General features: G+C 39.4%; 1 protein-coding gene across 1 annotated transcript in view; it reads left to right on the top strand.

Annotated features, from left to right (window-relative positions):
- DDX10 (DEAD-box helicase 10) overlaps positions 1 to 25218 on the top strand; it is a 172387-nt gene that overhangs the window by 93002 nt on the left and 54167 nt on the right. The window contains exons 14-15 of the mRNA XM_048935168.1: positions 9013 to 9126; positions 11398 to 11559. Of these exons, the coding sequence (XP_048791125.1) occupies positions 9013 to 9126; positions 11398 to 11559 (276 nt within the window). The remainder of the gene's footprint in view (positions 1 to 9012; positions 9127 to 11397; positions 11560 to 25218) is intronic.

The following is a 25218-nucleotide window of genomic DNA, read 5'->3' as shown; positions in this document are numbered from 1 at the left end:
TAAATGTTATCTCAGCATTGCATTCTTGCTGCAGAATTCATTGTTCACATCTCTGTGAATATTTGAGTTTTACTCTTGCTTTAAGTTAGTAGATGCAGCTTGAGAGGGAAGGAGCTATTCTGGTTCTGTTGGAGACTGAAAAACTAGAAATGGAAGGAAGTAGCACATTTTCAGTATACCTGGAAGACTTAATCATTCTGTTAGTTTTAAAACAAGGCAGAACTCTCTCCCCTTTCTACTTGTTTCCCTTTGCCTACATTTTGAATGAGGGACTTGCTCCATGTCAGATATTGAGAGGGGAGATGAACAGGTCTGATTTTCCATCTGCTCTAAACTGAGAAATGATATGAACATTGTAATTGCTGGAGATCTGAAGTGGAACAAAAGTTGCAAAGCAAGTTGGGGTTTTCCTAGCTCTTCAATTATGCATTACTTTGTGCATTTTGGGATTTTTTTGGAAAGTGATGGAAGAAGATGACTAAGATGGAAGAAGTAGTTTTTTAGTTTGATATAGAAGATATGTTTATGCTCTGATTTGCCATTTTTTTGTTGAAAACAGCATCTTTGTCATGGCCACTTCTTGCTTGCCTAAAGTAGAAGGCCAGAAAAAGGGAGTATTGGTAGCAGTCAATTAAATCACATTATTTGCATGTTGATTTATGCATCATAAAGTTTGCTTACTGAGCTGCAGTCTCTAGCTTAGGATAACTGCAAGTGATTTGACTGCTTAATATTCTTCTTGGCTGTAGAAGTGGAGAATTTGTTGGCTACTGCGTTTGATAGATTTTATCAGAGGGTTGGGGTTCTAATGATGCAGCACTTTGCAATGACTTAGGGAAGGACAGAATGAACACATTTCATGTCTTAATTTGCATTGGAATTAATAGTACTGTTAATAATTATTGTATACTTCTTGCTTATTACCAGCCTGAGATAGTCTTTAGGTTATTAGGCATTAGAACGTCTTTGCACCTATAACAACATCTTTCTCTCAAGTGTATATTGCCACCAACTCCATGTCTTTTTGTTGTTCATTACAATGTGTGTTAATGTTTGATTTTGAGCTACAAGCTTTTGAAATGTATTGTTCATTTGGTCAGGAATTCTCAGTTATTAGCTGTTTTTTATTGTTTTTTTTTTTTGCCAAGAAATATAAGTAGTTCACAATTCTGTTACAGCTTTCTTTTGAAGCCGTTTTATTGTGTTGAGGGCTTAACACTTCAGAAAGGGAACTCATCACTGCTTGTGCTTGTAGATACTGGAGAATTTCTGAATAATGCAACAGCAGCTCTGTGATTCAGTGCATTAAATAAAGAAATCTTCCAGCATCTGATGTAATTATTACAACTTAACAAATATCTTAGTGATTTTGTCCGTATTAATTCTATATAGAAAGCTTAAGATTTCAGCAGAAATCAGTTTTAAACTCTGAGTGTTTTAAAAATATCCTACAGAAATACTCCTTGTACTGCCAGTTGGAAAGAAGATTTATCATTGAAGAACTTTTTAGTAGACCTTTCTGTTACACTTGGTTTGTATCTGTGGTGAGAGAGAAATACTGAGCGTAGATCCGTGTAATAGTTCCTCTTTCTCCTTTCCTCTGTTATTGTCTATATACAAGTAAAAATCATATCATAAGTAACTTTCCTTTCTTTTTTTTTCCCCTTGAAATACACAGAATAGTAAATATTTGTCTAAACATGAAACCCAAGCTCATGTAAATGTACTGCAGAAAATTGCAGTTCTAGCAAGTTGGCAAGTCTTTTGTCCCTTTCTTTTACATTCAGTCTGCTAGATTTTAATCTTAGTTTAGCTCTGCAACTTCCAGGTGCAATTTAATTTGTTTTATTAGAAATAACAGTATGTTGTTTATTAAAATGTATGGTCTAACCTAAGCCTTAAACCCAATCACATACAAACTAACAAAACTCGGATTCAGATACAGTCTTTTGTCTTTTGGGTAGTAGCCTGGCTAGTGCTGCAGTAAGGGCTGTGCTCAGTACTGGGGCTGGATGCAGTGCAAGCTTGTTTGTACATCCTGGCTTCCTGCTTTGTTATTAAAATGAGCTCCTTTTCCTAGGGCAGCTGGGCAGGCATGCTCTGGAAGCCAGGGTCAGCTTGTGGGAAGCCATTTCCTGGTGGCTCCGGCCTGTTAGGGCAACTGGGGCTGTGCGGGGCAGGCCTGCAGCTTGCCAGCAGTCAGCATGGAGCGGGGAGGGCTGGAATAGGTGCTGTGGAGGAATGGACCTCCAACTGAAGCAAGGACTCCTGCTACATAGTGAGGGAAGGCAGCGTCCATTCCTTCCTTTGTAATCAGGCTGCAGCCTCAGCCCCCAGCTCTCTGATCCTTTGCGCTCAATGGGAAGACAGATGGCTGGTTGGGCCAAATTGTATTTTTAAGTGGAAACTTTTTTAAAAAATGATTCAGATAATGTGGACTGGCCTTCGAAGTCTGGTTATTTTGGTTCTCTTGATACTGTTCTGCTCCTTTTATAGCTTTGTGTAGAAGGATGAAGTTTGCATCAGGCTGCTGCTTTGGTGGTTCGAAATCAGTAGGAGTGAGACTCTGCCTCTCCTCCAACCTTATCACCATTGTAGGTAATCAAAATCTCACAGTCTGAGTTCGGTAGGTTTATGGCGTTGAGAGGTAATGATTGGCTGGGCAGTACTGAATCTTCTGATAGTCTGTAATACCCCTCAGCTAAAAGCACTTGATGTGTTGCTTTCCTCCTCATAGAAATAAAGACAGCTGTTTTCTTTGTCTGAGACTTAGTAACTTAAATTTGGCAAGACTGTGTCTTATTCCATGAAGAATGCCTCCTGAGTGTGAACTCTGCGGCCAAACAGGAGGAGTGAAGTGCTCTGTGATAGTACAGGTGTGAGAATCCTTGCTCCTATTCTGAGCAATTTCATGAAGAAATACAAAACAAGTGTGTGAAATGCAGAACCAAATCGATTCGTGTTTCTCAGGGACTGCTGCTGCTGAATTCTGGGTAAAAAGCAGTGTAATAATGTTGGGAGAGGCTTATCAAACATCCAGATACACAACTTTTCTTCCTAGTCATTTCAAGTTATAAATGTGTGTGTGTTTGGGGGAGGGGAACCCACAAAAGAAAGCTGGGAAAGTATTAATGCTTTATATATCTAACATAACTGAAGAACTAATTATTTTCTGCTGCTGTTTTTCCCTTCCACAGTAACATAATCCCGTTTTAGCCAGCCTCTGCAGCACATGCACTGGCCTTGCTTTCAGTGCCTGCAGGAGTTGAAATTAAGTAGAAAAAATGAAGTTAGAAAGAAATAAAATGTTACAGTTGATGATTTGTAACACTCTAAGCCCAAAGGCCGAGGCAAGCTTGTATTAGTTGCATTAAGAGAGTGGAACTGCTTTTACGGTGAGTTAGAGTGTTGTATACTCCAAGTCTGAACTGTGGACTTTATCAGTTGCATTAATAAAGAAAATGAATCCATGTTAGAATGGCAAAATTAACTGTCATTCCTGTTTCTGATGCACCAGCTTTGCAGCAAAAAGTTGTAATTGAAATATAGTAAATTCTTACATCTTAGATTTGTCAGTATCTTCATTTAGAAAACATTTTTTATTGAGATTCAGCTAAGAATATCAGATCCAATAAACTAGGAGGAAAAAAGTCTGTTCCTTTTCTTTAAAAAAAAAAAAGAAGAAAAAAAAAAAAGAAGAAAAATTTACTTAAAAGAAGAGCCTGCTGCATATTAGTTGTATTGTTCCTGATTATTTATCACAATGTTTGAATTTTCTGTGCTTCTAAGAACTGGTTTTGTTCCCAGTCATGTTCTAATCCAGCAAGTCATCTGACACGTGCGTGTGCAGAAGGAAGGCAAAATTTAGGCTTTTGACTAAAAATCATAAAAGCCTTCAAATGCTGCAGCTGAGCCTACATTTTATGAGATTGACTTGATTTACGTGATTGACTTCTGGTACTTCTTACCCTGTTTTATCTGTTCAATGATGTTTTTATCACATTTCTTTTCCACATTTATGGACGAAAACCTGAGACTAGAGGGCCTTATCCATGTTGGTAACAGGTGGTAGCTGCTTCTAAGTGCAAAGGAAGCATATGGCAGCTGCTGTTTCAACTGCAGCTCAACTGCATCGTTTGTTTAACATCTAACAGTAATGTAAACCCTATGCCCAGATCATGTATGCTCACTGTGTTTCCATTTGGCTTATTGGATGGTGTAATGCAGCTTTAGAAGTAGGTTTACTGAGGCAGATACTGGTTGAGCAGATTTTGATGCACAGTATTTTTTGAGTGAGCAGGTCAGTATGGGGACCTGCTCTGAGCTCTCAGCTCATCTTAAAATGCCCAGCCACGTTCTGTACTCTACTGTTAGGAGCAAAGTCTAGATGTCAGCAGAATCCTTCTGTTCACCTGTGCCTGCTGGTGTGACAGTGCTTCTGCTGGCACAGCCTGTAACCTCAGCTTTCAGCTTTCTATTTAATGAGCAGTTAGAGAGAAGTCATTGCCCCTGCTGAAACCATGTTCTCTGCAGCACTTGAGGTTAAACAGGTAGAGGAGGTCTTTTAGCAGCCTCCAGCTGCTGGTGAGATGAACTTATTGTGAAAAAAACAGATGAAGCCATGAAGAATGCGAATTAAGTGCCAAGCTGCTGCTTGTAAATTGTCAGCTATCTTCTAGTATGAAAGATGAAAATGGGAGCTGAACAAAGAGAATACCTTGAACAATGCAGGAAACCAATTGGCACAGAAAATTATGAAAATCGGAGGTCTGCCAATTGCTTACGTGCTTCTTACAGCGAGTGAATGCACCAGAACCCTTTGTGATGGGGAAGGAATGCTTTTATGTAGCTGTTCAAATGCAGGGTCACAGCAGAGTCCAGCACTGTAAGATTTTGGGTGAAGGGAGTGTGTTGGGTATAGATGACAGGGCTTAGGTGGTGGGGGGAATGGGAGGAGGCTATGAGCTGAAGTGATTCTCCATCATATATGAAAAGTGACTGTCAGGTGAGGTCCCTGATGACTGATGGAAGGGTCTCATCACTCCCATTTACAAGAAAGGGAGCAAGGAGGACCCCGGGAACTACAGGCCGGTGAGTCTCACCTCTGTGCCTGGGAAAATCCTGGAACAGATCATCCTGCATGACATGCTCGATCACATAAAGAATGAGCATGTGATCCAAGACAGCCAGCACAGCTTCACCAGGGGAAGGTCATGCTTGACCAATCTGGTGGCCTTCTATAATGGAGTGACGGCATCGGTGGACAGGGGAAAGGCGACCAATGTCATTTACTGGACTTGAGCAAGGCCATTGACATGGTCCCCCACCACATCCTTATCTCAAAATTGGAGGGATGTGGATTTGATGGGTGGACGACCTGATGGATAAGCAATTGGTTGAAAGGCCGCAGACAGAGGGTGGTCATCAATGGCTCCATGTCCAGGTGGAGGCCGGTAACAAGTGGTGTCCCCCAGGGGTCTGTCCTGGGACCGGAGCTCTTCAACATCTTTATCAATGACATCGATGAGGGAATTGAGTGCACCCTCAGCAAGTTTGCTGATGACACCAAGCTGAGTGGTGCGGTTGATACGGTGGAAGGAAGGGATGCCATTCAGAGGGACCTCGACAAGCTTGAAAGGTGGGCCTGGGTGAACCTAATGAGGTTCAACATGGCAAAGTGCAGAGTTTTGCACTTGGGCCAGAGGAATCCCAGGCATCCACACAGACGGGAAGGAGCGGTCCTTGAGAGCAGCTCGGCAGAGAAGGACCTGGCGGTCCAAATGGATGAAAAGCTTAACATGAGCCAGCAGTGTGCTCTTGCAGCTCAGAAGGCAAATGGTATCCTGGGCTCCATCAGAAGAGGGGTGGCCAGCAGGGACAGGGAGGTGATTGTCCCCGTTTACTCTGCTCTTGTGAGGCCCCATCTGGAGGACTGTGTCCAGGTGTGGAGCCCCCAGTACAAGAAAGACAGGGAGCTGTTGGAGAGGGTCCCGAGGAGAGCCACAAAGATGATCAGGGGGCTGGAGCACCTCCCCTACAAAGACAGGCTGAGGGAGCTGGGCTTGTTCAGCCTGGAGAAAAGAGGGCTGTGATGTGACCTCATTGCAGCCTTTCAGTACCTAAAGGGAGCCTACAAAGAGGAGGGGAATCAGCTCTTTGAAAGGGTAGATAACAGGAGGACAAGGGGAAATGGTTTTAAGTTGAGGGAGGGAAGATTGAGGTTGGATGTCAGGGGGAAATTCTTTCCAGAGAGAGTGGAGAGGTGCTGGAACAGGCTGCCCAGAGAGGTTGTGGATGCCTCGTCCCTGGAGGTGTTCAAGGCCAGATTGGATGGGGCCCTGGGCAGCCTGGTCTAGTATTAAATGGGGAGGTTGGTGGCCCTGCATGTGGCAGGGGGTTTAGAGATACGTGATCCTTGAGGTCCCTTCCAACCCTGGCCATTCTATGATTCTGTGATAGAAACAATCCCTCTTACGTTTGATCTGCTGCTGCCTGGAGAAACTCCTGGTTTAAACACACTCAAGGTACAGTGGCAGCCACTGGCACAAGAGAAATGAGGACTGGATGCTCTGAAAGATGATTCTGGGCATGCATGCAGGGAAGGACTTAGGTTGCAAAGAGACTGCAGGGCTGTAGGGACTCCAGAGGTACGCAAGAGATGTCCCCAGAGGAGGACTGAAGCAATGGTCATGTCACCTCATGGTAGCTCCTTGAAGCCAACCTGCCCAACTTGTCTGAACAATGTAGGAGATTCAGACCATGTGTGATAGGGAGGCTGTGAGAGCAACCACTGCACTGACCTGCCAGACCTCCATCTCAGGTTGTGACACTTCTGCTGAACAGCAGATCGCGTCATTCAAAAAGTTCTGCCTAATTCTGTGATTAAATGTGTTGGTATCTGAGCCCACTGGATCTCTGCACTGTTAGTTGGCATTAAACTAAGGCTGTCAGGAGATCTTCTTTTGAAGTGTGTTCAGTGTAGTAAACTAAAAAATGTGTCCCAATAGAGAGTACAATTTAATTATCTATAAGGTATGCAGAGTTTCTTTCTGATGCTCTTTGCATTTTTTAATCACTGTCTCTTACCTTTCAGTCGTACATCTGCCAAATTCAGCCACCAGTCTTATACTGTGCATTTTAAATGTGTAGTTTTGGAATTTAATTTTTCATTTGTTTTCTTCTCTTCTCCTTCCTCCTCTTTGTTTGGAAATTTTGACTTGTCCCATTTGTTTTTGTGCTACTTTGCAGCATCAAAATACTTCTCAAAATCTCACAGAGATGGACAAGAGGTAGATGTAACTGGAAATATTGCCATTGTATGCATGCTAGATAACAATATTTGTCCTCTTTAGTTAGAAAATCTTTTTTCATCGACATACTGTGTTGGTACCAATAATACTGGCAATTCAGTAAGATTAAAAAACTGAAACACAAGTAAAAGCAACTGTTGAAAAAAAAAAAAGGTTTTGGTAGTAAGAAACTTTACTGTACCAGCTATCAAGCAATCCCTCTAAGTTCTTGCCCTGGACAATTGCTGTTGTTCTATTAATGAGCTGATGTGCTCATTAGAGATGAGGGTTTTATGGTTTTGCAGTCTCAGACGGTTTGTGTTTAGAGGATAAGCAACAGGAGTGAAGGAATAGTGTGGCTTTGTGAGCTGTTGAAGGTGTGTGTCATTCATTAGTAGTGCCTGCACAGAGCAACAAAAGTCCTGTGAAGTACTGAGGATGCAGGTCTTGCTGTGGTTACAGTTTTCTATAATGGATATGGTCATTACCTATAGCATAGCTCAGCAGTTGTCACAAGCTGTTTTTCCTGTTAAGAAGACTCTGATTCTTCTCTTCTGTAGTTCATACTTCAGTGTATTAGTGGGCTGACTGTAATGAGTGTGACTTTGAGTTAATTTTTTTGCTTCTTTTGATGTAGAATTGATGTAGAATAGAAAACAGAATAAAATAAATTAAAAAAAAAAAAAAAAAGAGAGGGAGAGAGACCTCCTCAGGGTTTGTTTTCTCCCTGGTGCTTTGGCTACTTTCTATTTCCTATCAGAAATTCAGGCTGGCTTTCAGGAAGTCACTTTGCAGTGCTCCACCATGCAAGAAAGTCTTTGCAGAATGAAGATGGGCTGTGTGTCTTCCCCTAAGCATTCTGCATGTATTCCAGTGGAAATATAAAATACTTGCTGCAATAGCAGCTGTTGTTTCAAATGTCTTCTGTGTGCTGCATCACTTTAGGTGCCTGAATAGGTATGGCTTTTTACTTCTTGGCAAAAGAGTCATAGTCCAGGAATCTCTGTGTTCTTTGGTTGTGTGTTCTGTGCTACCATCACAGAGATGGATGTTGGAAACTCTTAGGAGCCATCTGGGGACCTGACATTACTTTTGTAAAAAGCACTGAAAAATAAGTTAATTAAAATAGTCCTCCTACAGTTGCAAACTACTTCCAAAATCTCAGCATTTTTATACCTTCCAATCCCACCACATTGCAGACCAGGAGTTACAAAATAGGAAGGTTTCCGCATCACCTCTTCTGCCTTTCACTGATGCAGAAGTTACTCAAGTTGCTGTGTTACTTTGATCACTTAGTGACAGGTGAGATGAAAGTGATCTGATCAGTTGTGACTGACGGCTTCAGTCATTTATACAGCATTTCTGCTGCGGTGAGACTTGCACACTGACAGCATGAGCTGGTGAATTGTGTGTCATTGTCCCAGAAAGGTTCATGAGGTTTGGATGCGTCTGGTGCCCTGCTGTGAGTAGGATTTAAAACTTGCTAGGTTTCTAACAGAATAAATGAGTTCCTCATGAAACAACATGTTCATAGAAAAAGAGGATTTTGAAAAAGGCTGTTAGCTGCTGTTCACTGGGCATCATTCTTGCGTTTGTGCCTTCTAACAATTACGTGTTAATATGTCTAATTGCTCTTAAGAAAGTTCAAGGCATATATTTTGTGATGCCCTCCCACCCATTGAAAGAAAACCCATTAAGAAATTGTGTTTATTCTTTTATACAGAATGCATCAAACTCAAAGATGAAGAAAAAAACAACTAAGACTCAAGAAGCCAAAAAGATATTGAAGAAGAAATTTAAAGTGAACACAAGAATAGTTTTTACTGAAGATGGAGAGGTAGGATAATTCAGAATAACTTCATATTGGTGGGAAATGAATTTGTAGTTCCTATAAAGACAAAAATGCTTGTAGTCTGTATATATGTACGTATATAAAAAATTATTTTGAGAAGTCTATCATTTTCATTATTGGTTTAAGTTCTGCAAAACTATTCACTTCCTCTGAGGAACAGAGAGGTGTTGTTGTATAGTGATGTCGTTTCACAGTTATATGTGTTAAGGTATTTGGAAAAGAACAGTTAGTACATCGACCTGTCTGTACTTTGCTCCTGCATATTATCTTCAGGGTTAGATGGAATACAGAACTGAGCTTTTCCTTACAGAAATGTAATGCTGTTTTCTTACAGGTAGTTGCCTAAGCTTCCCTAAGTCTTGAGTTAATGTGCAAACCTTAGGAGTCTGTGATATTCTTTCCAACACTCACTGTTTCTAGATTGAAAATATTGTTTGAAAACCTAAGGGAGTACCAAATTTCCACCTACTGGTGCAGATGTAAAATTGTATCAAAATTTGCCAGTGATATAATTGGATCTTTTCATAACCCCTGGAAAAATGTATTGATTTGGTCCAGAAAGGAGTGATTGTGGATTGCTAGTCACTGTTGGGTTTCCTCACAAGGAAGTCTTCACAAAATGTTCTAACATTTTATTTTACTTCAAATAGCTTCAAATATGTACATTGTTTTTCCATTTCAAACACTGAGAAAAATGTAGTGGTTTTTAAAAAAAATTTTTAAACTGTAGATCAATTTCAAGCACTTCATTTGTTTTTGTGATCAAATGAAATAATTTTATAGCCATATAAATAATGGCATTAGTCACAATTTAAAATGTTTTACAAGTTACTCCGCTGACTAGAAATCATGCACTCACATATTTTTAGATATTCTAAAATAGTTTTCTGTTCTTAAATTACGCATACAAATGCTTCATGTGTTGGTGCAACAAAGCAGAAAAGATGTAGAGTAAAAAGTAGGAGAAGAATTATGGTTAGGAATCTATACAGTGAACATGACTTATGGGCAGTAAGAAGCTGCACTTAGAATTTTTACTGTTCTGCATACTTGTCTCTGATAAAAATAATTTCCTTCAGGAAATGCATCTTCTTATCAAACATAATTACAAAAGCTCAATTTTATGAGTGAAAACAGATTGGGATTGCTGACATTTTGGTGAACAACATGGTGCACGTTGGGAAGCCCTAAAGATGCCTTGGCATCATTGTTTTTGTTTTTATAAGCTACCTGAAAGACATTCTGTACTTTCTGTCATTTGGTTTATTTGTTAAGAGTTAGTTCTGTGTAAATCTATTAAGCAAGAATGATTCTTACAAAGATGTCTTTGCCTACCATAAGCTCGTATGTCATAGGTGTGGGTGTTTTTTGGTGAATTGTAGTTTTTGTTTAGAATTTCAGATATTCAAATGATGTTGAATTTTGTCACATCATCCCCAAGTGAAACTTCAATCTTAAAACATTTCCACTCAAGTTTTCACGTAACAACCAGTATAAATCTCCTCATCTGTTCTCCTCGCTTCCCTAAAAATATGGAACAACAATTATGATTTCTCATGTACTCTGTGATGTAGACTTTTCTCTTTCTTCTCTCCATTAATATGTTGGAATATTAACTGTTTACTTGAAGATACACTATTTAAATTGACTGCTGTTCTGTTCTGCTGCTTGTATTTTGGAGAGTCATTTTTTGAAAGCAAATATAAATTTTCTCCCAAAATGTGCCATTAGGCACAAGTAATGTGGTGGGTTTTTTTTCCACAAATTTTTGAAAAACAGGAAAAAGTTCAAGTAAATCTATTGGGCAGTAACAATGTAGTGAGGGTTTTCATTTTCAAATACTTATTTTTAACTGAATGTGATTTTGAGTGAGGTATCTGAGTTTATATTGTACAGAGTTTTGGGTTTTTTTCCTTTGCAAATGATTGGATTTCAGATTGGATATTAGGAACAATTTCTTCTCAGGAAGAGTGGTGAAGCACTGGCACAGGCTGCCTAGGGAGGTGGTGAAGTCACCGTCCATGGGGTGTTCAGCAGTGGTGATGTAGCACTTAGGGAGTAGGGAGTGGTTCAGTGGGTAGTATTAGTGGGGGGTGGACAGTTGAACTAGATAATCTTAGAGATCTTTTCCAACCTTAATGATTCTATGATAATCTTTGTTTAGTCCAGAAAATAATGTATTGGACTACTTAGGACGTAAGAACTTTATTGTTAAGAAACATTCCTAACTATTTTTTCTTGTCACGTATAATTCAGTTAGTGCAGCAATGGCCACCTGTGCAAAAATCCAGTTTGGCAAAAACAGATGAAGAAGATGATGCTACTGGTATCAACTTAGATAAAGTGAGAGAGATACTGCGGGAAGAAGACAAATTTGACAAAGAAGAATACAGAAAGAAAATTAAGGAAAAACACAGGGTAAGTTAATTTCTTCTTCAGTTACTGAAGTACAAAAGTAGATACTTGATACAGATTGCTCAATGAGTATACTTAAATATATTATGAAATAGGTGCAACACAGGTTTGTGTAAGTGCATTGGTATTTTCAGTGTTACACAGGACACAGAAGGACTTCTCTGACATTGTGAATAGCTAATTGCCTCAAAGCCTTATTCAACAGATGTTTATAACAATGCATCTTTGATTACAGTTTTAAAATTGGGGAAGAGTTCAGTGGCAGTGTTATTTTATGGTTTTAACGGTTTGTTGGGAGGGAAGGAGAAGTTTGGTTGTTTTTTCCCGATACAACTGTACAGGGGGAAGGGGAATTGAAAAAACCTGCAGTGCTTCTAGAGTACCCTGACTCAACATTCAGTAATGCATTTCGGATAGGCGTAAGTGCTAACTTTTTGTGTCATTGTTATTTAGACTGTTGTTTGGTTGGTTTGGGTTTTTTTTTTTTTCATTATTATGGGTAAATGTGAGATTGTGGGACTATATTTTATTATTGACCTAATTTATACTCAAAGCTTCTAATTTCCAAAGCATGAAAAGTTGTTGTTTTATTTCCCTGCTTTGCAAATGCCAATCCAGTTTGCCTTTATCCACTAATTGCTAGTGATTGATGGTGGATGTTCTGGCCTCAGTTAAGGCTTCCGTTTGAACAAAACTGTTCAGAGAGCATTTACAGAATCTTCAAGTTACATTTGGGCACTGGAGTATCCAGCTGAAGTCAAAGCATACTTCACACATTTAACTTGAAAATCTGCCACTGTAGTCCTCTTGAAATCATGAGATCTAGAAACATCTCACCTCGTTTTTCATTAGTGCAGCATTACATTTAAGAATAGCTGCAAAGAAATAATCTATTGTCTACAGAAAAGATAAAATTATAGTGAATTTTAAAGGAATTAGAATTCAAAGATGCAGCTTGAAAAACAAGGAGAGACTGATATATCAATCTGCCATTTACTGTCAAAGTCATATTCTTTGAGCGATGCTGTTTTATGTTTGGTGCTAGACTCTAATGATTAAATGCTTCATCAACTGGTCTGTTAGCGCATCTTCGTCTCCATAGCGCCAAGGAGAATAAATAACATTGATCAGATATTCACTTGCATTTAGAAAAGCAATATTTCACCTGTGGAGATACGACGGAGAGAGAAAAAGCCTCCTTTTGAAAGCCAGACAAATGAAATGAACAGAATATGCCGTACCATAAATGTGGAATGGTGTTTTTTTTATAACTATGGAAAGTGACAAGTTTCTCAAATGTGCCTTGCTACTTAGGTATTATTCTTTAGGAAAAGAAATAGAAAGGAAAAAAAAAAAAAAGAAAAAAAGTGTTATGACAGAAAGAAAAATATTTTTTAAAGAAATCTTCTTACTGAGGGATTGTGAAATGTGTCTTCAGTTTTAAGAGCTGCATTCAAGAATTGCTTGCACATTCAGAGTTTTTATTTGTGGCTTAACAATGAGAAGTAAAAAATGTTCCTTATGGTGAACCCTTTGTACATGACGTAGCATTCAGTTTCCTGATTGTCATTTAATTTTTGAAGTGATCTTACAAAATGTTTGGTATCCTCAGTTTTTACTTTCCCATATTTAAAAAAGATGAAATTGAATTGGCTGGAAAGCTGATAGATGGAGTTCAGAATTCCCTTTGTTGGACTCTCATTTGCTTCCCTGCTATCTCACCACTCTTGTGGTTGAAGATGATCTTCCACCCTCACTTTAAAAAGCATTCAAGTTTGAAATGCCAACTAATTTTAGACAAAAATAATAGAGGTTCTTTAAGGTAAAGTAGCACAGAGGGAAGGTATTTTTGTTGCTGTACCTTTTTACAAAGATATGCTTTATGTCGACGTTTCCTGACTGCAAGCTGTTGTTGCTTAGGAAATAGTTGTAATAGTTGGGAAAATATGTCAAGTCCTGTTGGTGTGTCTGATGTAAGCAGAGGCAAGCAGGGTCTCCCTTCTCTTGGGTCATATTAAACTTGTCAGGGGATCAGAAGAGCCACTCTTCTAGTGTGCCATTAAGGGGCATAGAAAGTGCATGATTGGTTAAACTGACACTGTATGGAGAAGTTCCAGGGTATAATTTAGAGATTATAGCTAGATGAGAATCACAGTGGATCTGCTTTCAGCCATTGGTTTGTCACTGGTACTTTTTTGGAACTTATTATTGCACTATCAGTGGGGCAAATTGTCAGCCCTGGTTTATGTGAAGAGTGCAAGGGAACAGGCAGGGTTTTTGAAGGGTGTTTAAGGCTGGATTAAGGAAAACCTCATTATTTGAAATTCAAGCTGCCTGACAATAGAAAGGAATTACATGGCCACTCTCACTTTGCCTCCCCAGTAGTGTCTAAAAAGTTCACCTGTCCCATGAAACTTCCCTCCCTAAAAGATAACAGCAGTTAACAGCAGATACTTTGCTGAGTCTGGATCTTTGACGACAATCTCGGTGACCACAGGGAAGCAGAACTGCATCATGGCTGTGCTGGACAAGCCTGATCAGATGCCTGGTCATTCTCTGAATTTCCTATTGGAAGTTCCATTGTATGCATGTTTGTGGTCTCAGACATGGTGGTGAGCAGGGTTGTTAGGAAGCATGCCATTAGCACTCCAATTTGGATTTGTTTGAATTTCTTGTTTCTGAAGCTACTATCTGCAGTTTTATATACAATTACCAGAATGAGGATGCTGTTAAAATTTGCTGCTATTTTGTATATATTAACACGTCTGTGGTTGATGAGGGAGAAAAAAAAAAAGATAGTGTAAGAATTTGGACCATAAAGATCAGTTTCTGTATGTGGTGTACTGACCTTTAAATGTTTGTTGCATGTAATTGTAAATGTGCAAAAACTTGTGTGCACCTTGAGTCCCCATTTTGGGTATAACATTAGGAGACATTGTGTTAGACAGTACTTTGCTAGAATAATAGATTTTATTTATGAAACCTGAAGATTTAGCATACCTATGTACATGTATAAGTATGGCTGCCAAAAATGAATACTTTAGTATCTTTTTTATGAGCTGTAGGTTTGATTTCATTATACCTAACCTACTAAATGCAGTTTATTTTGTTCGTGCTAATCCAATAAAAATAAATAGCATATGTCAAAATGTCAAAAATGACAAATCTAGATCAAAGGACCACAGAATAGTTGGAGGGGACCTTCAAGCCCACCCAGTCCCAACCCTGTGCTGTGGGCAGGGCAGCCATCTGCCAGCTGAGCTGCCCCACGCCCCATCCAGCCTGGCCTGCAGCACCTCAGGGATGTGTGTGTCGGTTCAGATTTCCTTCTTTTAATTCTTTACTTCCTGCTGCCCCTGGGGATTGCTGTAATTTTCTGTTCTGTGTATTTGGCAGTTTCCATTCCATCCTTTAAATCATTTTTTGAAACATGTTGCTTCTATTAAAAGCATTATTTAGGTGGGTGGGAAAAGCGCTGGAGCACAAGTGTGTTTTGGTTTTGTATAAAGCAAGTGCAGCAGCTGAGTACCTCAGTAATCCAGACATCAAAGGGCCTCTGAAGTGGAATGTCTGCCACAGCCTTCATAGGATGGCTGAGAATATCAGCACAGCTTGTGGAGGGCTGTACTAATATTGCTTTGTTTCAGCAAGTTTTTTGTGTCCTGCCTGTGGATTTGTGTTTTGATTTAGGCTGTGGGTGGACTCATGAAAACATTCCTTTTTAACTTTGTAAAAAATTGTCATTTTATAGGTCGACTTCCATTGAAAATCCCTCTTTTTGTGGTTTCTTTTGAATAATCTTGATGATGAAAGGTCTTGAGGAAAAAAATGGAACTTCTTAAAGTCAAAACTTTCATGAAATAACTTCTTTTATTATTAACTTTTGAGGTGAATATGGCCTGTCAGCTTAATATGAACTTTCCTCGCAAAATCCTTTCTGATGAATAGCAGACCTACTCAGAAACTATCCACAGGCCATTGCTTTTAAATCCATTTCTGGATCTCATTTAAATGAGCACACTTTTCTGTACGATCAGAAATACGTTTTGGTGCATTCATGAGATTCTTGGATTAGATGAGATGTGTTGCAGTGCCTTAAGGCATGTGCAAACTTGCAAAGCATCTACACTATAATTAGGTTTCCTTCAAGAGATTCATATCCTCTGTTTCCTTTGCAAATGGGGGAAAATTGAAAATGTGATGGGTAAAAATAAATAAAAACCTGAGGTATAATTGTAACGTAATTAATTCCTATTGAAATTTTGGAAGCAGAGTGAATTTTAGCAGTTGACCACAAGGGAAAGGGCAGTAGCACCAAGGGAGATGATGTGGAAAGAATTCTGCATTAAGGGAAATCTAATGACAGCAGAGAGAGAGGTATGAATTTGAGCTCCTTTTTGAAATGTGTAAAATGTTATCAACAACAATAAAAGGAGAAGCGAATAAAGTATTCAGAAGATGTTTTTGCGCTCCATTTTTCAAGTTTTTAACTGAGAAAGTGCTGTTGTTAGGATGAAAACACTGGCAGAGGGAGATTAGTCTTGCTTTTTAATAACCTCACTTTCTTCCAACTGGGTGCTGAAGGAAAAAATGAATAGAAGCCTCATTTTTTCCTCCCTTTCCAGCAAGTACAATATGCTATGAACTTGAGATGATCAACACTAGAAAATGGCTAAAAGGCATCATTTCCCTGAGCTGAGTGGTATTGCAAGCAAGATACTGTCGTCCTCAGGGGCCTGATACTGCAGGAGCTGAGTGTAACTTAGCGAAAGGTTTTGATGGGATAGAAACTTGTGGTTTCGGGAGTGTGCTTCCCCAGTGAATGTAATGAATAACTTTCTGTTAAAACTCATTTTGAAGTAATGTGGATTGGTGAGGAAATTCAGATCTCGTGTGTGATGATGTTGCCTAGAATTTTTTAAAACTGAAAACGAGATATAAGTTTACTTATGGAGAAAGAATTCTTTTTATTATGTAATCAGCCAAATGTTAGAATGAAACTGTGAATTTATTTTTAAAAGCAGTAATGCTGGTGGTTTTTTAACTAGCAGGAGAATGATTGCATCAATTAGTTGGGATGTCAGCTGCTGTGTACAGCGGTTGTCCCTCCACTGTGTGTCCCACGCCTTGCTGCGCTCCTTCGGCCTTACCTGCTGGCTAATGCTGGCTGTACGTTTCCCAGGTGGAAAAGTTCTCAGGGAGAATTCCTTGTACTTTTCCCCTTTTCTGGCTGACCTTTTGCAGCCCCCTACCAGACTTTGTCTGCTAATGATTCGCTTTTGCAAATGACTTCTGTTCATGACAGGAAGTTTATGATTTGGATGTGTTTGTATTGTAGAAGCATGTAATGACTTAGGCTGAAAGGGACCTTAAAGTCCACTCAGTCCCAACCCCCTGCCGTGGGCAGGGCTGCCACCCACCATCTGAGGCTGCCCAGGGCCCCATCCAATCTAGTAAAGAGAAATACAGATGTTAGGCAACACAAACCACTCATGCTGGAAAATAAAAGAACCCATGAAAAATAGTTTTTGGAGTGGGAAATCCAATCACTGTGTTAGTTCTGAAGAGCAAGTGCATTGTATTTCAAAGGAAGTAATGTTGGTAAGCTCCCCATTAGGCAAAGCACCAGGATGGTCCTTCCTGGTGAGTGGCAGTGTGTCAGGTCATGGCATGGTTGTGTGGTTGGTTTGGTGCTGCGTGGAGGTAACACTGCTCTCTCCTGTAAGGAGCATGCTGGTGTAAGTGCAGAATATAGAGGGAGGAGGGCAGCAGCTGTGAGGAGCTCAGAGAAGCATTAGAGATGGAGAGATGTGTAGAAATGAGTCAGGAGAGGATTACTTTGTTAGAAAGCCTGTCTGAATACTTCTGTTGCTGTTGTATACTGGCGCTGCTGCTGTTCCATCCTGGGTGCAGAGCTGTTAAGATAAGGAGGCTGGGTGCTGCTTGGTGGAATGACAGCCATCCTTGGCAAGTCTGAGCACCGGAATCTGTTTGATCTCACTGCGCTCACTGCTTGTGTTTTCCTTGTTTTTTTCTTTTCACTTTGAAAACTGGATGGGCTGCACTTAAAACTGAAGTACCCTATGATTTTTACAATCATATTCTGATATTCAATCAGATTTTTCTGCAAAATCAGAGTTTCTGGCTTCATGTCACTGATGTGACAAAGCAGCAACTGAAATAATGGAGTAACAGGTTTGTGTACACCCTGATGAGGTGTGTGCCAGTGCCACTCATAGGAGGGAGAGCCAGAATGGGCACCTGGAGAATGGGGGAGAAAGTGAGGCTTCAAATGGCTTCATCTGTGTGTGTTCAGAGTCTGACTCAGACTGCAATTTGCACACAACAAGGAATCTTACTGTACCGCCTCTGTGTATTAATTAGCTGAATTTAATATCTCTTTCTCTTTGGAAACCTATTTTTTAGAAGCAATCTGTATGTATATATTTGTATACATTTCTTAAGGGTATGTATGTTCAAACCAGATGGCCTATTGAAAGTACTTAATATCTTGTTAAAAAAACGTCTGTCCTGGAAACATGTTTGGTTTGCTCAGATGTTAGATGAGAAGGGAATCATTTTCATTTCTGTCAACCACTGTCCTGTATTGATTTTGTTCTAACAGTGCCCTTTAAGGGTCAATTTCTGCCAGTTAGTTTTTTTTCTCTTAAATGAGGATGCATTCTGCATTTACCTCTGAGTCCTTCTCCACTGCTTGCTTAATGCTTATGCTGTCTTTCACATGCTTTGTTGCCACACTTTCATACTTTTCCTATTCCATCTTAAACAGTTCATTCTATACTTGTGTGTTTCATTTTCCCTGCCTAATGAATAAGCATCAGTCGTACAGATGAAGTTTTTACATTGTTACTTTATGTTGTTGGTTGTTTAAAGAGATTATTTAATAGATATCTAAACCCAAATGTAAACAGATCAAAATAAAAATCAATCACCAAAGGCATAAAAAAGCTTTTCCTTTTTTCCCTGAAGGTATTCAAATTTGTGTATTCAGCAGTGACCAATTTTGTACACTGCATAATATATATATTTTTTATCCTTGGCTGAAAATAATACTCAACGTCTGTTCTGTTCAGTTTTATCTTTCAGCTGGGAGTGTTGTTTTGGTGGTTGGGCCACTGTTTGCATGTAGATGATTTCCTAATCTCTATTTCTAAACAAATATTAAAGCACATTTAAATACGCAGTTAAAAAGAAAAATAAAATGTAGCAGTGGCCGAAAAACTGACTGCTGAAATGAGATTTTCTTATTCTGTGTGTATTCTGCCCTCCCTCATTCTGTTTATTTTTAACTTATTAAAATAATAAATAGTTCTCACTGATTTCTAGTTTTTATTCTATCCACCTGTGCAGAGCAAAACCGCTGTGGAAGAGAACAGGATTTGTTTGTGTTGGCTCATGTGCATGCTGATTGTGTATAGAAGATTAATCTTGCTGTGTGGGCTGCTGCTGGTGTGTTTATTAGAGCAGGATTTTCAGATCCCAAGTCGCTTGCAAGCTGAGCAGTTAAAAAAAAAAACACAACAACTTTTGCATGTAAGTGGCACAGAGCTGGTGTGAACTCTTCTGAGAGAAACAAATGTGGGATACCACAGTGAGATGTACAAAGTCGCATTTCAGAGCACATCTGTGCTTTAAAATCTGGGCAGAAACCAGGTTTTGGAAAGGATGATGCCAGTATGTAAGAGATGCTGTGAAATTCTGAGCAGCTGTTTGTGCATTTTCTGTAGCACATTTGACTCTGAGTCTCTAAAATAACTCCTACTAAAGTAACAGTTGATAGTAAATACTAAAAAATGAAATCTGGTGCTGCTATCAACCAGCAAAACTTTATTAGCAAACGCAGCCAGAATCTTTTAGTCTGCAGAGTGACGTTGCTCTGAATCCCAGCCACTTCTGGAAGCTGTTGTGCTGGACACCATGACCTCAGCTGTTGGAGTTAATAGATCAGTAGCTCTGAAGTGTAGCATCAGTAGGTAAAGGATCAGTTATTGCAAGTGCAGTATTAAAATTTTTGATCAAAACCTGCAGTTGATGAACATTTAAGTTTTTTTTTTAAAGATGAACAAACATACATTATATTATTATAATTACTATTCTTTTCTTTTTTTCTTCCTTTTCTGACTTAGTGAATAGTTTTTATTTCAGCCCGCAACTTTTATTTTTGTCCCATTGTCTCTCCCCCTGGCAGAGGGCAGTGAGCAGACAGCTGTGCAGTGCTGAGCTGCCAGCCAGGTTAAACTGCAGTGGTATGAAATGGTGCACAGATTGCCTTGAGTGAAACTGTTGCATGCCTGCAGCTAAGCAAGCAGAGAAGGTCAGTAAGGCTGGTAAAACTGCTGTACAACACCAAAACCAGGAGTTCGTTTCTTGTAAATCTGAGTACGAACATTGCAGAAATTCTTTCTATACATGACAATAATCCCTATAGATTAAATATTGCAGACAAACCCCTTGGCGAATTAAAATGAACTCTCAATTAACTGTAGGAAGAAGAGGGTCAAAAAAGAAGGGGCTCTCTGGGCAGAAATGTTTTCAGAATTGCAGGAATGTTTTTAAAATATCTGTCAAATATACATATATATCAATTATCTTTATATATCAAGTACCTCAGCTGCTAAGCTGTGTTTATGTGAATCTTTCACTTATTGAGAGCTTCACCAAACACAAAGGGCTGCTATTAGTCATTAATTTTTTCACCTTGCCCTGAAAACGTGGAACATGAGAGTTTTTCCTTTTAATAAGTGTTGTCAGTATCTTGAGGGAAAAGTTAAAAGGGCATGAGTGTTTGTTTGAAAATCCAGTAGTGGGAGAGGAAACAGGAGTGTGAAGTCAGTGACAGAGTTCAGCATGTAGCTTTTCTGTATGTTAGAAGTAGAAGCAAAGTGAGCTGTGGTTTTGCCTCGTTGTTAGGACAGAGCTGCTTCCTTTGCCCCTTTGAATGCAGAACAGGTGGAAGGGTTTTCGCTAATGGCAACTCTTTCTTGTTTAGCTGAAAACCAGACGGTGGTGTGAAACTATGTGATGATGACTAAAGGTTTTCATTCTTGTGATCACTGAAATTACGGACTGTCCTCATTAGCTAGATGTGTAACTGTGGGGAAAACTGATCATTTGCAGGAGAATTTTAAAAGCTGATCAGGAAGGTCTCTGAGCTGTGTAACACATTGTAACATTGGTTTCAGTTGGATCTTGAAACAGCAGGAGAGTTCTGGAAGATATTGAGAACTACCATGAAGATACTTTTAAGGATAATAAATTAGTAATTTAGCCTGCAAGTAGTCCACAGCAGGCTAATAGAATGACTGGCTTAAGGCTCCTTACTACAGAGTGAAATGAAAAGAGTATCAGTAAATAGTGGGGCTTTGTGCAAAGTAGGTGTAGTGAAATGTGTTTATGTGTGATTTTGTCAGAACAGAATTTGTTTTGGTAAATAAATCTATCAAATATATTGACATTTCTACAAGCTGTTCACTTGAGCATTTTGATTAATAAGTTAAATAAAATAAGATTAATGTAGCACAAATTAAATAGACCAAAATTTCAGCAGTTGGAACTTTGCAAACCAGTGGCTCCTGATTCACAGTGTAGTGTTTCAAGAATTTTTTTTAGTGAAGTGCAGGAAAGCTTTCTTGCTAAGTTGGGCTCAAGCAGAGAAAACTGCGTTTTAAAATGGGTTTGTGAACATGTTTATAGGAATCATAGGATGACTTGAATTGAAAAGCACCACAATCATCGTCTAGTTTCAACCCCCTGCTATGTGCAGAATCACCAACCACCAGACCAGGCTGCCCGGAGCCACATCCAGCCTGGCCCTGAATGCCTCCAGGAATGGGGCATCCACAGCCTCCTTGGGCAAATAAGAATAAGAACTTTGGAGTGTAATGTGAGGACTGTGAGCTCTTCCTTCAGAGATGGATGCCTTAAGAAAGAAAGATATGGGTGATGTTCTGGTTGCCCAGGTCAGTGTGAACTATGGCAGTGGGATTTTGCTGGCATGATCTAAAGGAATCACTGAATGTACAAACGAAAGTGAGAAATGTGGTTGGAAAGATAGTAAGATCTCATATAAATGCCTGTTCATGGAATATTTGGGAAAATAGACATAAATACTGGGAGACATCTGGAGTTGCTTTTGTTTACCTTAGAAAAGAAAGCAGAGTTGGCATGAGTGGGATGTATGTACATTGAGACCTGAATATGGTCTCAATAGATACGAATATACCTTCTGCCAGTCAAGAGATGAAGGGGCTAAAAATCAAGTATAAGTAGTTCAGTTCAGTGTAACAGCAGCTTCACTGAAATGTTTTTAAATCTAGAGTTCTTTTTAAACCAGGATAGGAATGTTACTGTAAAAGGTGATACAGTCCTACAGCCTGTGTTGAGGTAGCCAGGTGCATTGATCCCATCTCCTCTTCTACTTTCTTTTTTGTACTCCTCATTCCAGTCTCTGCACCTTTAAGATCTTTTTGTCTTTTCTTTAGAGACATACGTATATTGTGCTGTCTGGCATATTTCCGTTCTGTGGCATTATGTCAATCTTCTGCTTTCATAGCTGTCTTTGCAGTGCTCTTTGTAAATCTCTTGAGCAGGAATTTCAACTGTATTGGCTTAAGTCTGTGGCTGTAGTTAAGACACTATCTAAAATTTTCTGTTCTACCCAATTTAAAAACAGCTTTATCCTGCTTTGTAATATCTAGTAGGTTATCTTCCAGCTCTGTATTCTCTTTCACTTTTTTGAAAGTAAAGTTTGAAAAGGATCAGTGTTTTAGCAGAAAAGTAAGAGAATAATGGTGACCCGAGTGAGCAAAGAATGCCCAACTACAGCACTTAGAAAAAGGGATTGAGAGAAAGTGGAAAACCTCAGTAAAATCATTAGAAAGGCATAAATAAAAATGGTCAGAAATGAATACAAACTTGACTTGGAAGGGAATCATACAAACTCCCTCTGGATCACGGTAACATCCTGTCTTATTTCCCTTTTGTCTCTGCTGGTTTGCATTATGAAGAAATGTTCACTGAATATTTCCAACTTTTTCCCCTTCCTTTGTCTTTCATAAAGACACCTAGCTCATATTTGAAAGGAAAAGCATTTACTGCTGTCTTTCATATTGCTGGAATTCAGGAGGAGCCAGATCTTCATTCTCCGTGCTTCTGTATATTCAAACAGAGCTGTGTTCATCCCAATGGAGTCATTTCATCTTTCTTTTTTAACCTTGGCCATTTACCAATCTGGGTGCTGTCTCATTCTGCTGCCTGTTCTTGTTTTAATTGGCAGAGGTGGTTGAGTGTAATTTGTATACAGTAAGTTGGTAGTAAAAGTTGCTGGGTTTTAATGGTAAAGGTTGGGGATATTCGGAAGATGTTCTTAAAATCTAGAATCTGAAATCTGATATTACTTACACATATTGACTAATAAATGGTAAATCAGTTTGTAAGTGTAGTAATAGTCCCTGGAAAATAGGAGTATGTAAACAATTCTTACATTAATATCTGAATAGCTGGATAAAAACTGACTTTTTGTTTTGTTACAAAATTGTTAATTTTGGCTCTACTCATGGCAGTGCTTTCAGACTCAGGTAAACATACATCATTAAGTTGGTTGAATAATGATAGCAAGCTTGCATATTTGTATATTTTGATAGATGTCAAGTCACTTCTGGAAGATGACTTGAACAGTTGCTATCCCATTGTTCTGCAAACATGCAGTCTAAACTTCAGAGCAGTTAATGACTAGCACCAAACTCCTGGATGAAACAGTTCTCCAAATACCGTTTTTTGGTATATATCCTAAGCCTGATTTTCTGGCACATTAACTATATGTAAGACCAAAGTGAATCAGTCCTCAGCACCTCCATTTTGAGGTCTTGGAAAACAAGATTCTTTTTTCAACATAAGTCTGCAATGCTCGGTTCATCTGTTTTGGCAGCTGAGGGCTGAGAGATGCAGTGGGCTTGTGCTTGGGGTGCTCAGGTCTGGTCTGTTGCTGAGTAAACTAACAGTGTCCACACAGATGGCATCTGGTCCCAGTAGCTTCTTTTGGCCCATGTGATGCTGTTGTGGCTTTAAATAAAAATATTGACTGCTTTTTCATGTTCTAAAACAGCTGAAACAATGAGAGCTGTGTTATGTTTGACTACGGTGAAGTCTTTTTTTTTACACCATGTGCTGAATGCAGTGGCATGTAGGTTTGGATGGATTGAGGTTTTGGTGTACAAAGGTGTCAGCTGCAGCACTGGAGAACTGTGTAAGGCAGAGATACACAAACCTCATTCAGTTTTTTCACTGCCTGCTTCTGGGAATGAACTTTTGATCTGTTCAGTTTTGATTTAGAGAAGAGAGGTTGATCTACACAGACTTTGAGAGTGCTTCAGTTGTTTGGGCAATCAGAAGGACAGAAGATGGCATGTACCACAAAGATGTCTCAAAAGAAATTGAATTCAGACAACAATTGAAAATATTGGCAGTGTGTTCTGACTTTCTCAGCACCATACGTGTACCATACTACTTTCCCAAGCAGCTTTGGGAAGTACCTTCCTGTATGCTTTGGTAAAACTAGTGATAGTGTTGGAAAATTGAAACTGACTTGGCACTGGTGTTATATGGCAGACTAAGCCTTTGTCCATCTTCAGCAGAAGTACTGCACTAGAATTACATGCCAGAGCATCAAGAGCACCAAAGGGAAGGTCTCTTGAGAACTAATAGTGCAGCATTAAAGCACAGGAGAAGAGGATGAGTGCTGACCAAAAGAAACACAGGCCAGAGAGAGCTGAGTGCTCTGCATCAATGTCCTTTACCATGCATGGTCTCTGTAGCTTCAATATGGGTGTGCTCAGCTAGCAGTGACAGTGGCATCTGTGCTCCTGACCAGATCACCTTACTCATTAATTTTATGGTGTCTGCTCTTTAATTGCAATGATAAAGCACCAGAACTGCTGGAGTTTTCTCATCATATCCAAGAGTGATCTGAAATGTGTCTTCATGCTGTAACATGGTTTTCAGCCTTTTCTGTGCCAACGTGTTGACCCAGAGCTGATATTAAAGGGGTGTCCTGTTTATGTGGACTTACATGCTGGTGCTAGGGACGGCTTATGTTGCTCAAAGGAACAAAGACAGATGCATCACATAAGCTTTTTTATGCTTGTGTAAAAAAGGTTGAATAACCAATTTTGTTGACGTTGCTAAGATGAGAGTTTATGGCCTCGTGCTGTGCCAAGGGTGGTTCGAGTTGGATATAAGGAAACGTTTCTTTTCAGAAAGAGTGGTGAGGAATTGGAGCAGACTGCCCTGGGAGGTGGTGGAGTCACCATCCCTGGAGGTGTTGAAGAAGTATGTGAAAGTAACACTGAGGGATGTGGTTAGAGAGCATGGTGGGGTGGGTTGATTTTGGACTAAGTGGTCTTTCTCAACCTCAATGATTCTATAAGACAAATGGAAAATAGGGAATGGTGTCCTTTACAAGCTGGTGTAAGTGCCCTTACTTGAATTTCTGTCCTTACCTCATGAAATCGATAATTGAAAGGATGTTAAATTATGAAGACCTGACAGCAAATAAAATAATGTTTCAGTTGGTTTAAAAATAAACAAATCCCAGTAACAAAAAGAAGAGAGAAAGAGGGTGATTAATGTCAGTTAAATATTTTG

Source organism: Lagopus muta, chromosome 1, assembly GCF_023343835.1.
Source record: "Lagopus muta isolate bLagMut1 chromosome 1, bLagMut1 primary, whole genome shotgun sequence".
NCBI lineage: Eukaryota > Metazoa > Chordata > Aves > Galliformes > Phasianidae > Lagopus > Lagopus muta.
Note: the sequence above shows the minus strand (reverse complement) of the source record. Positions and strands in the feature narration are given on the sequence as shown.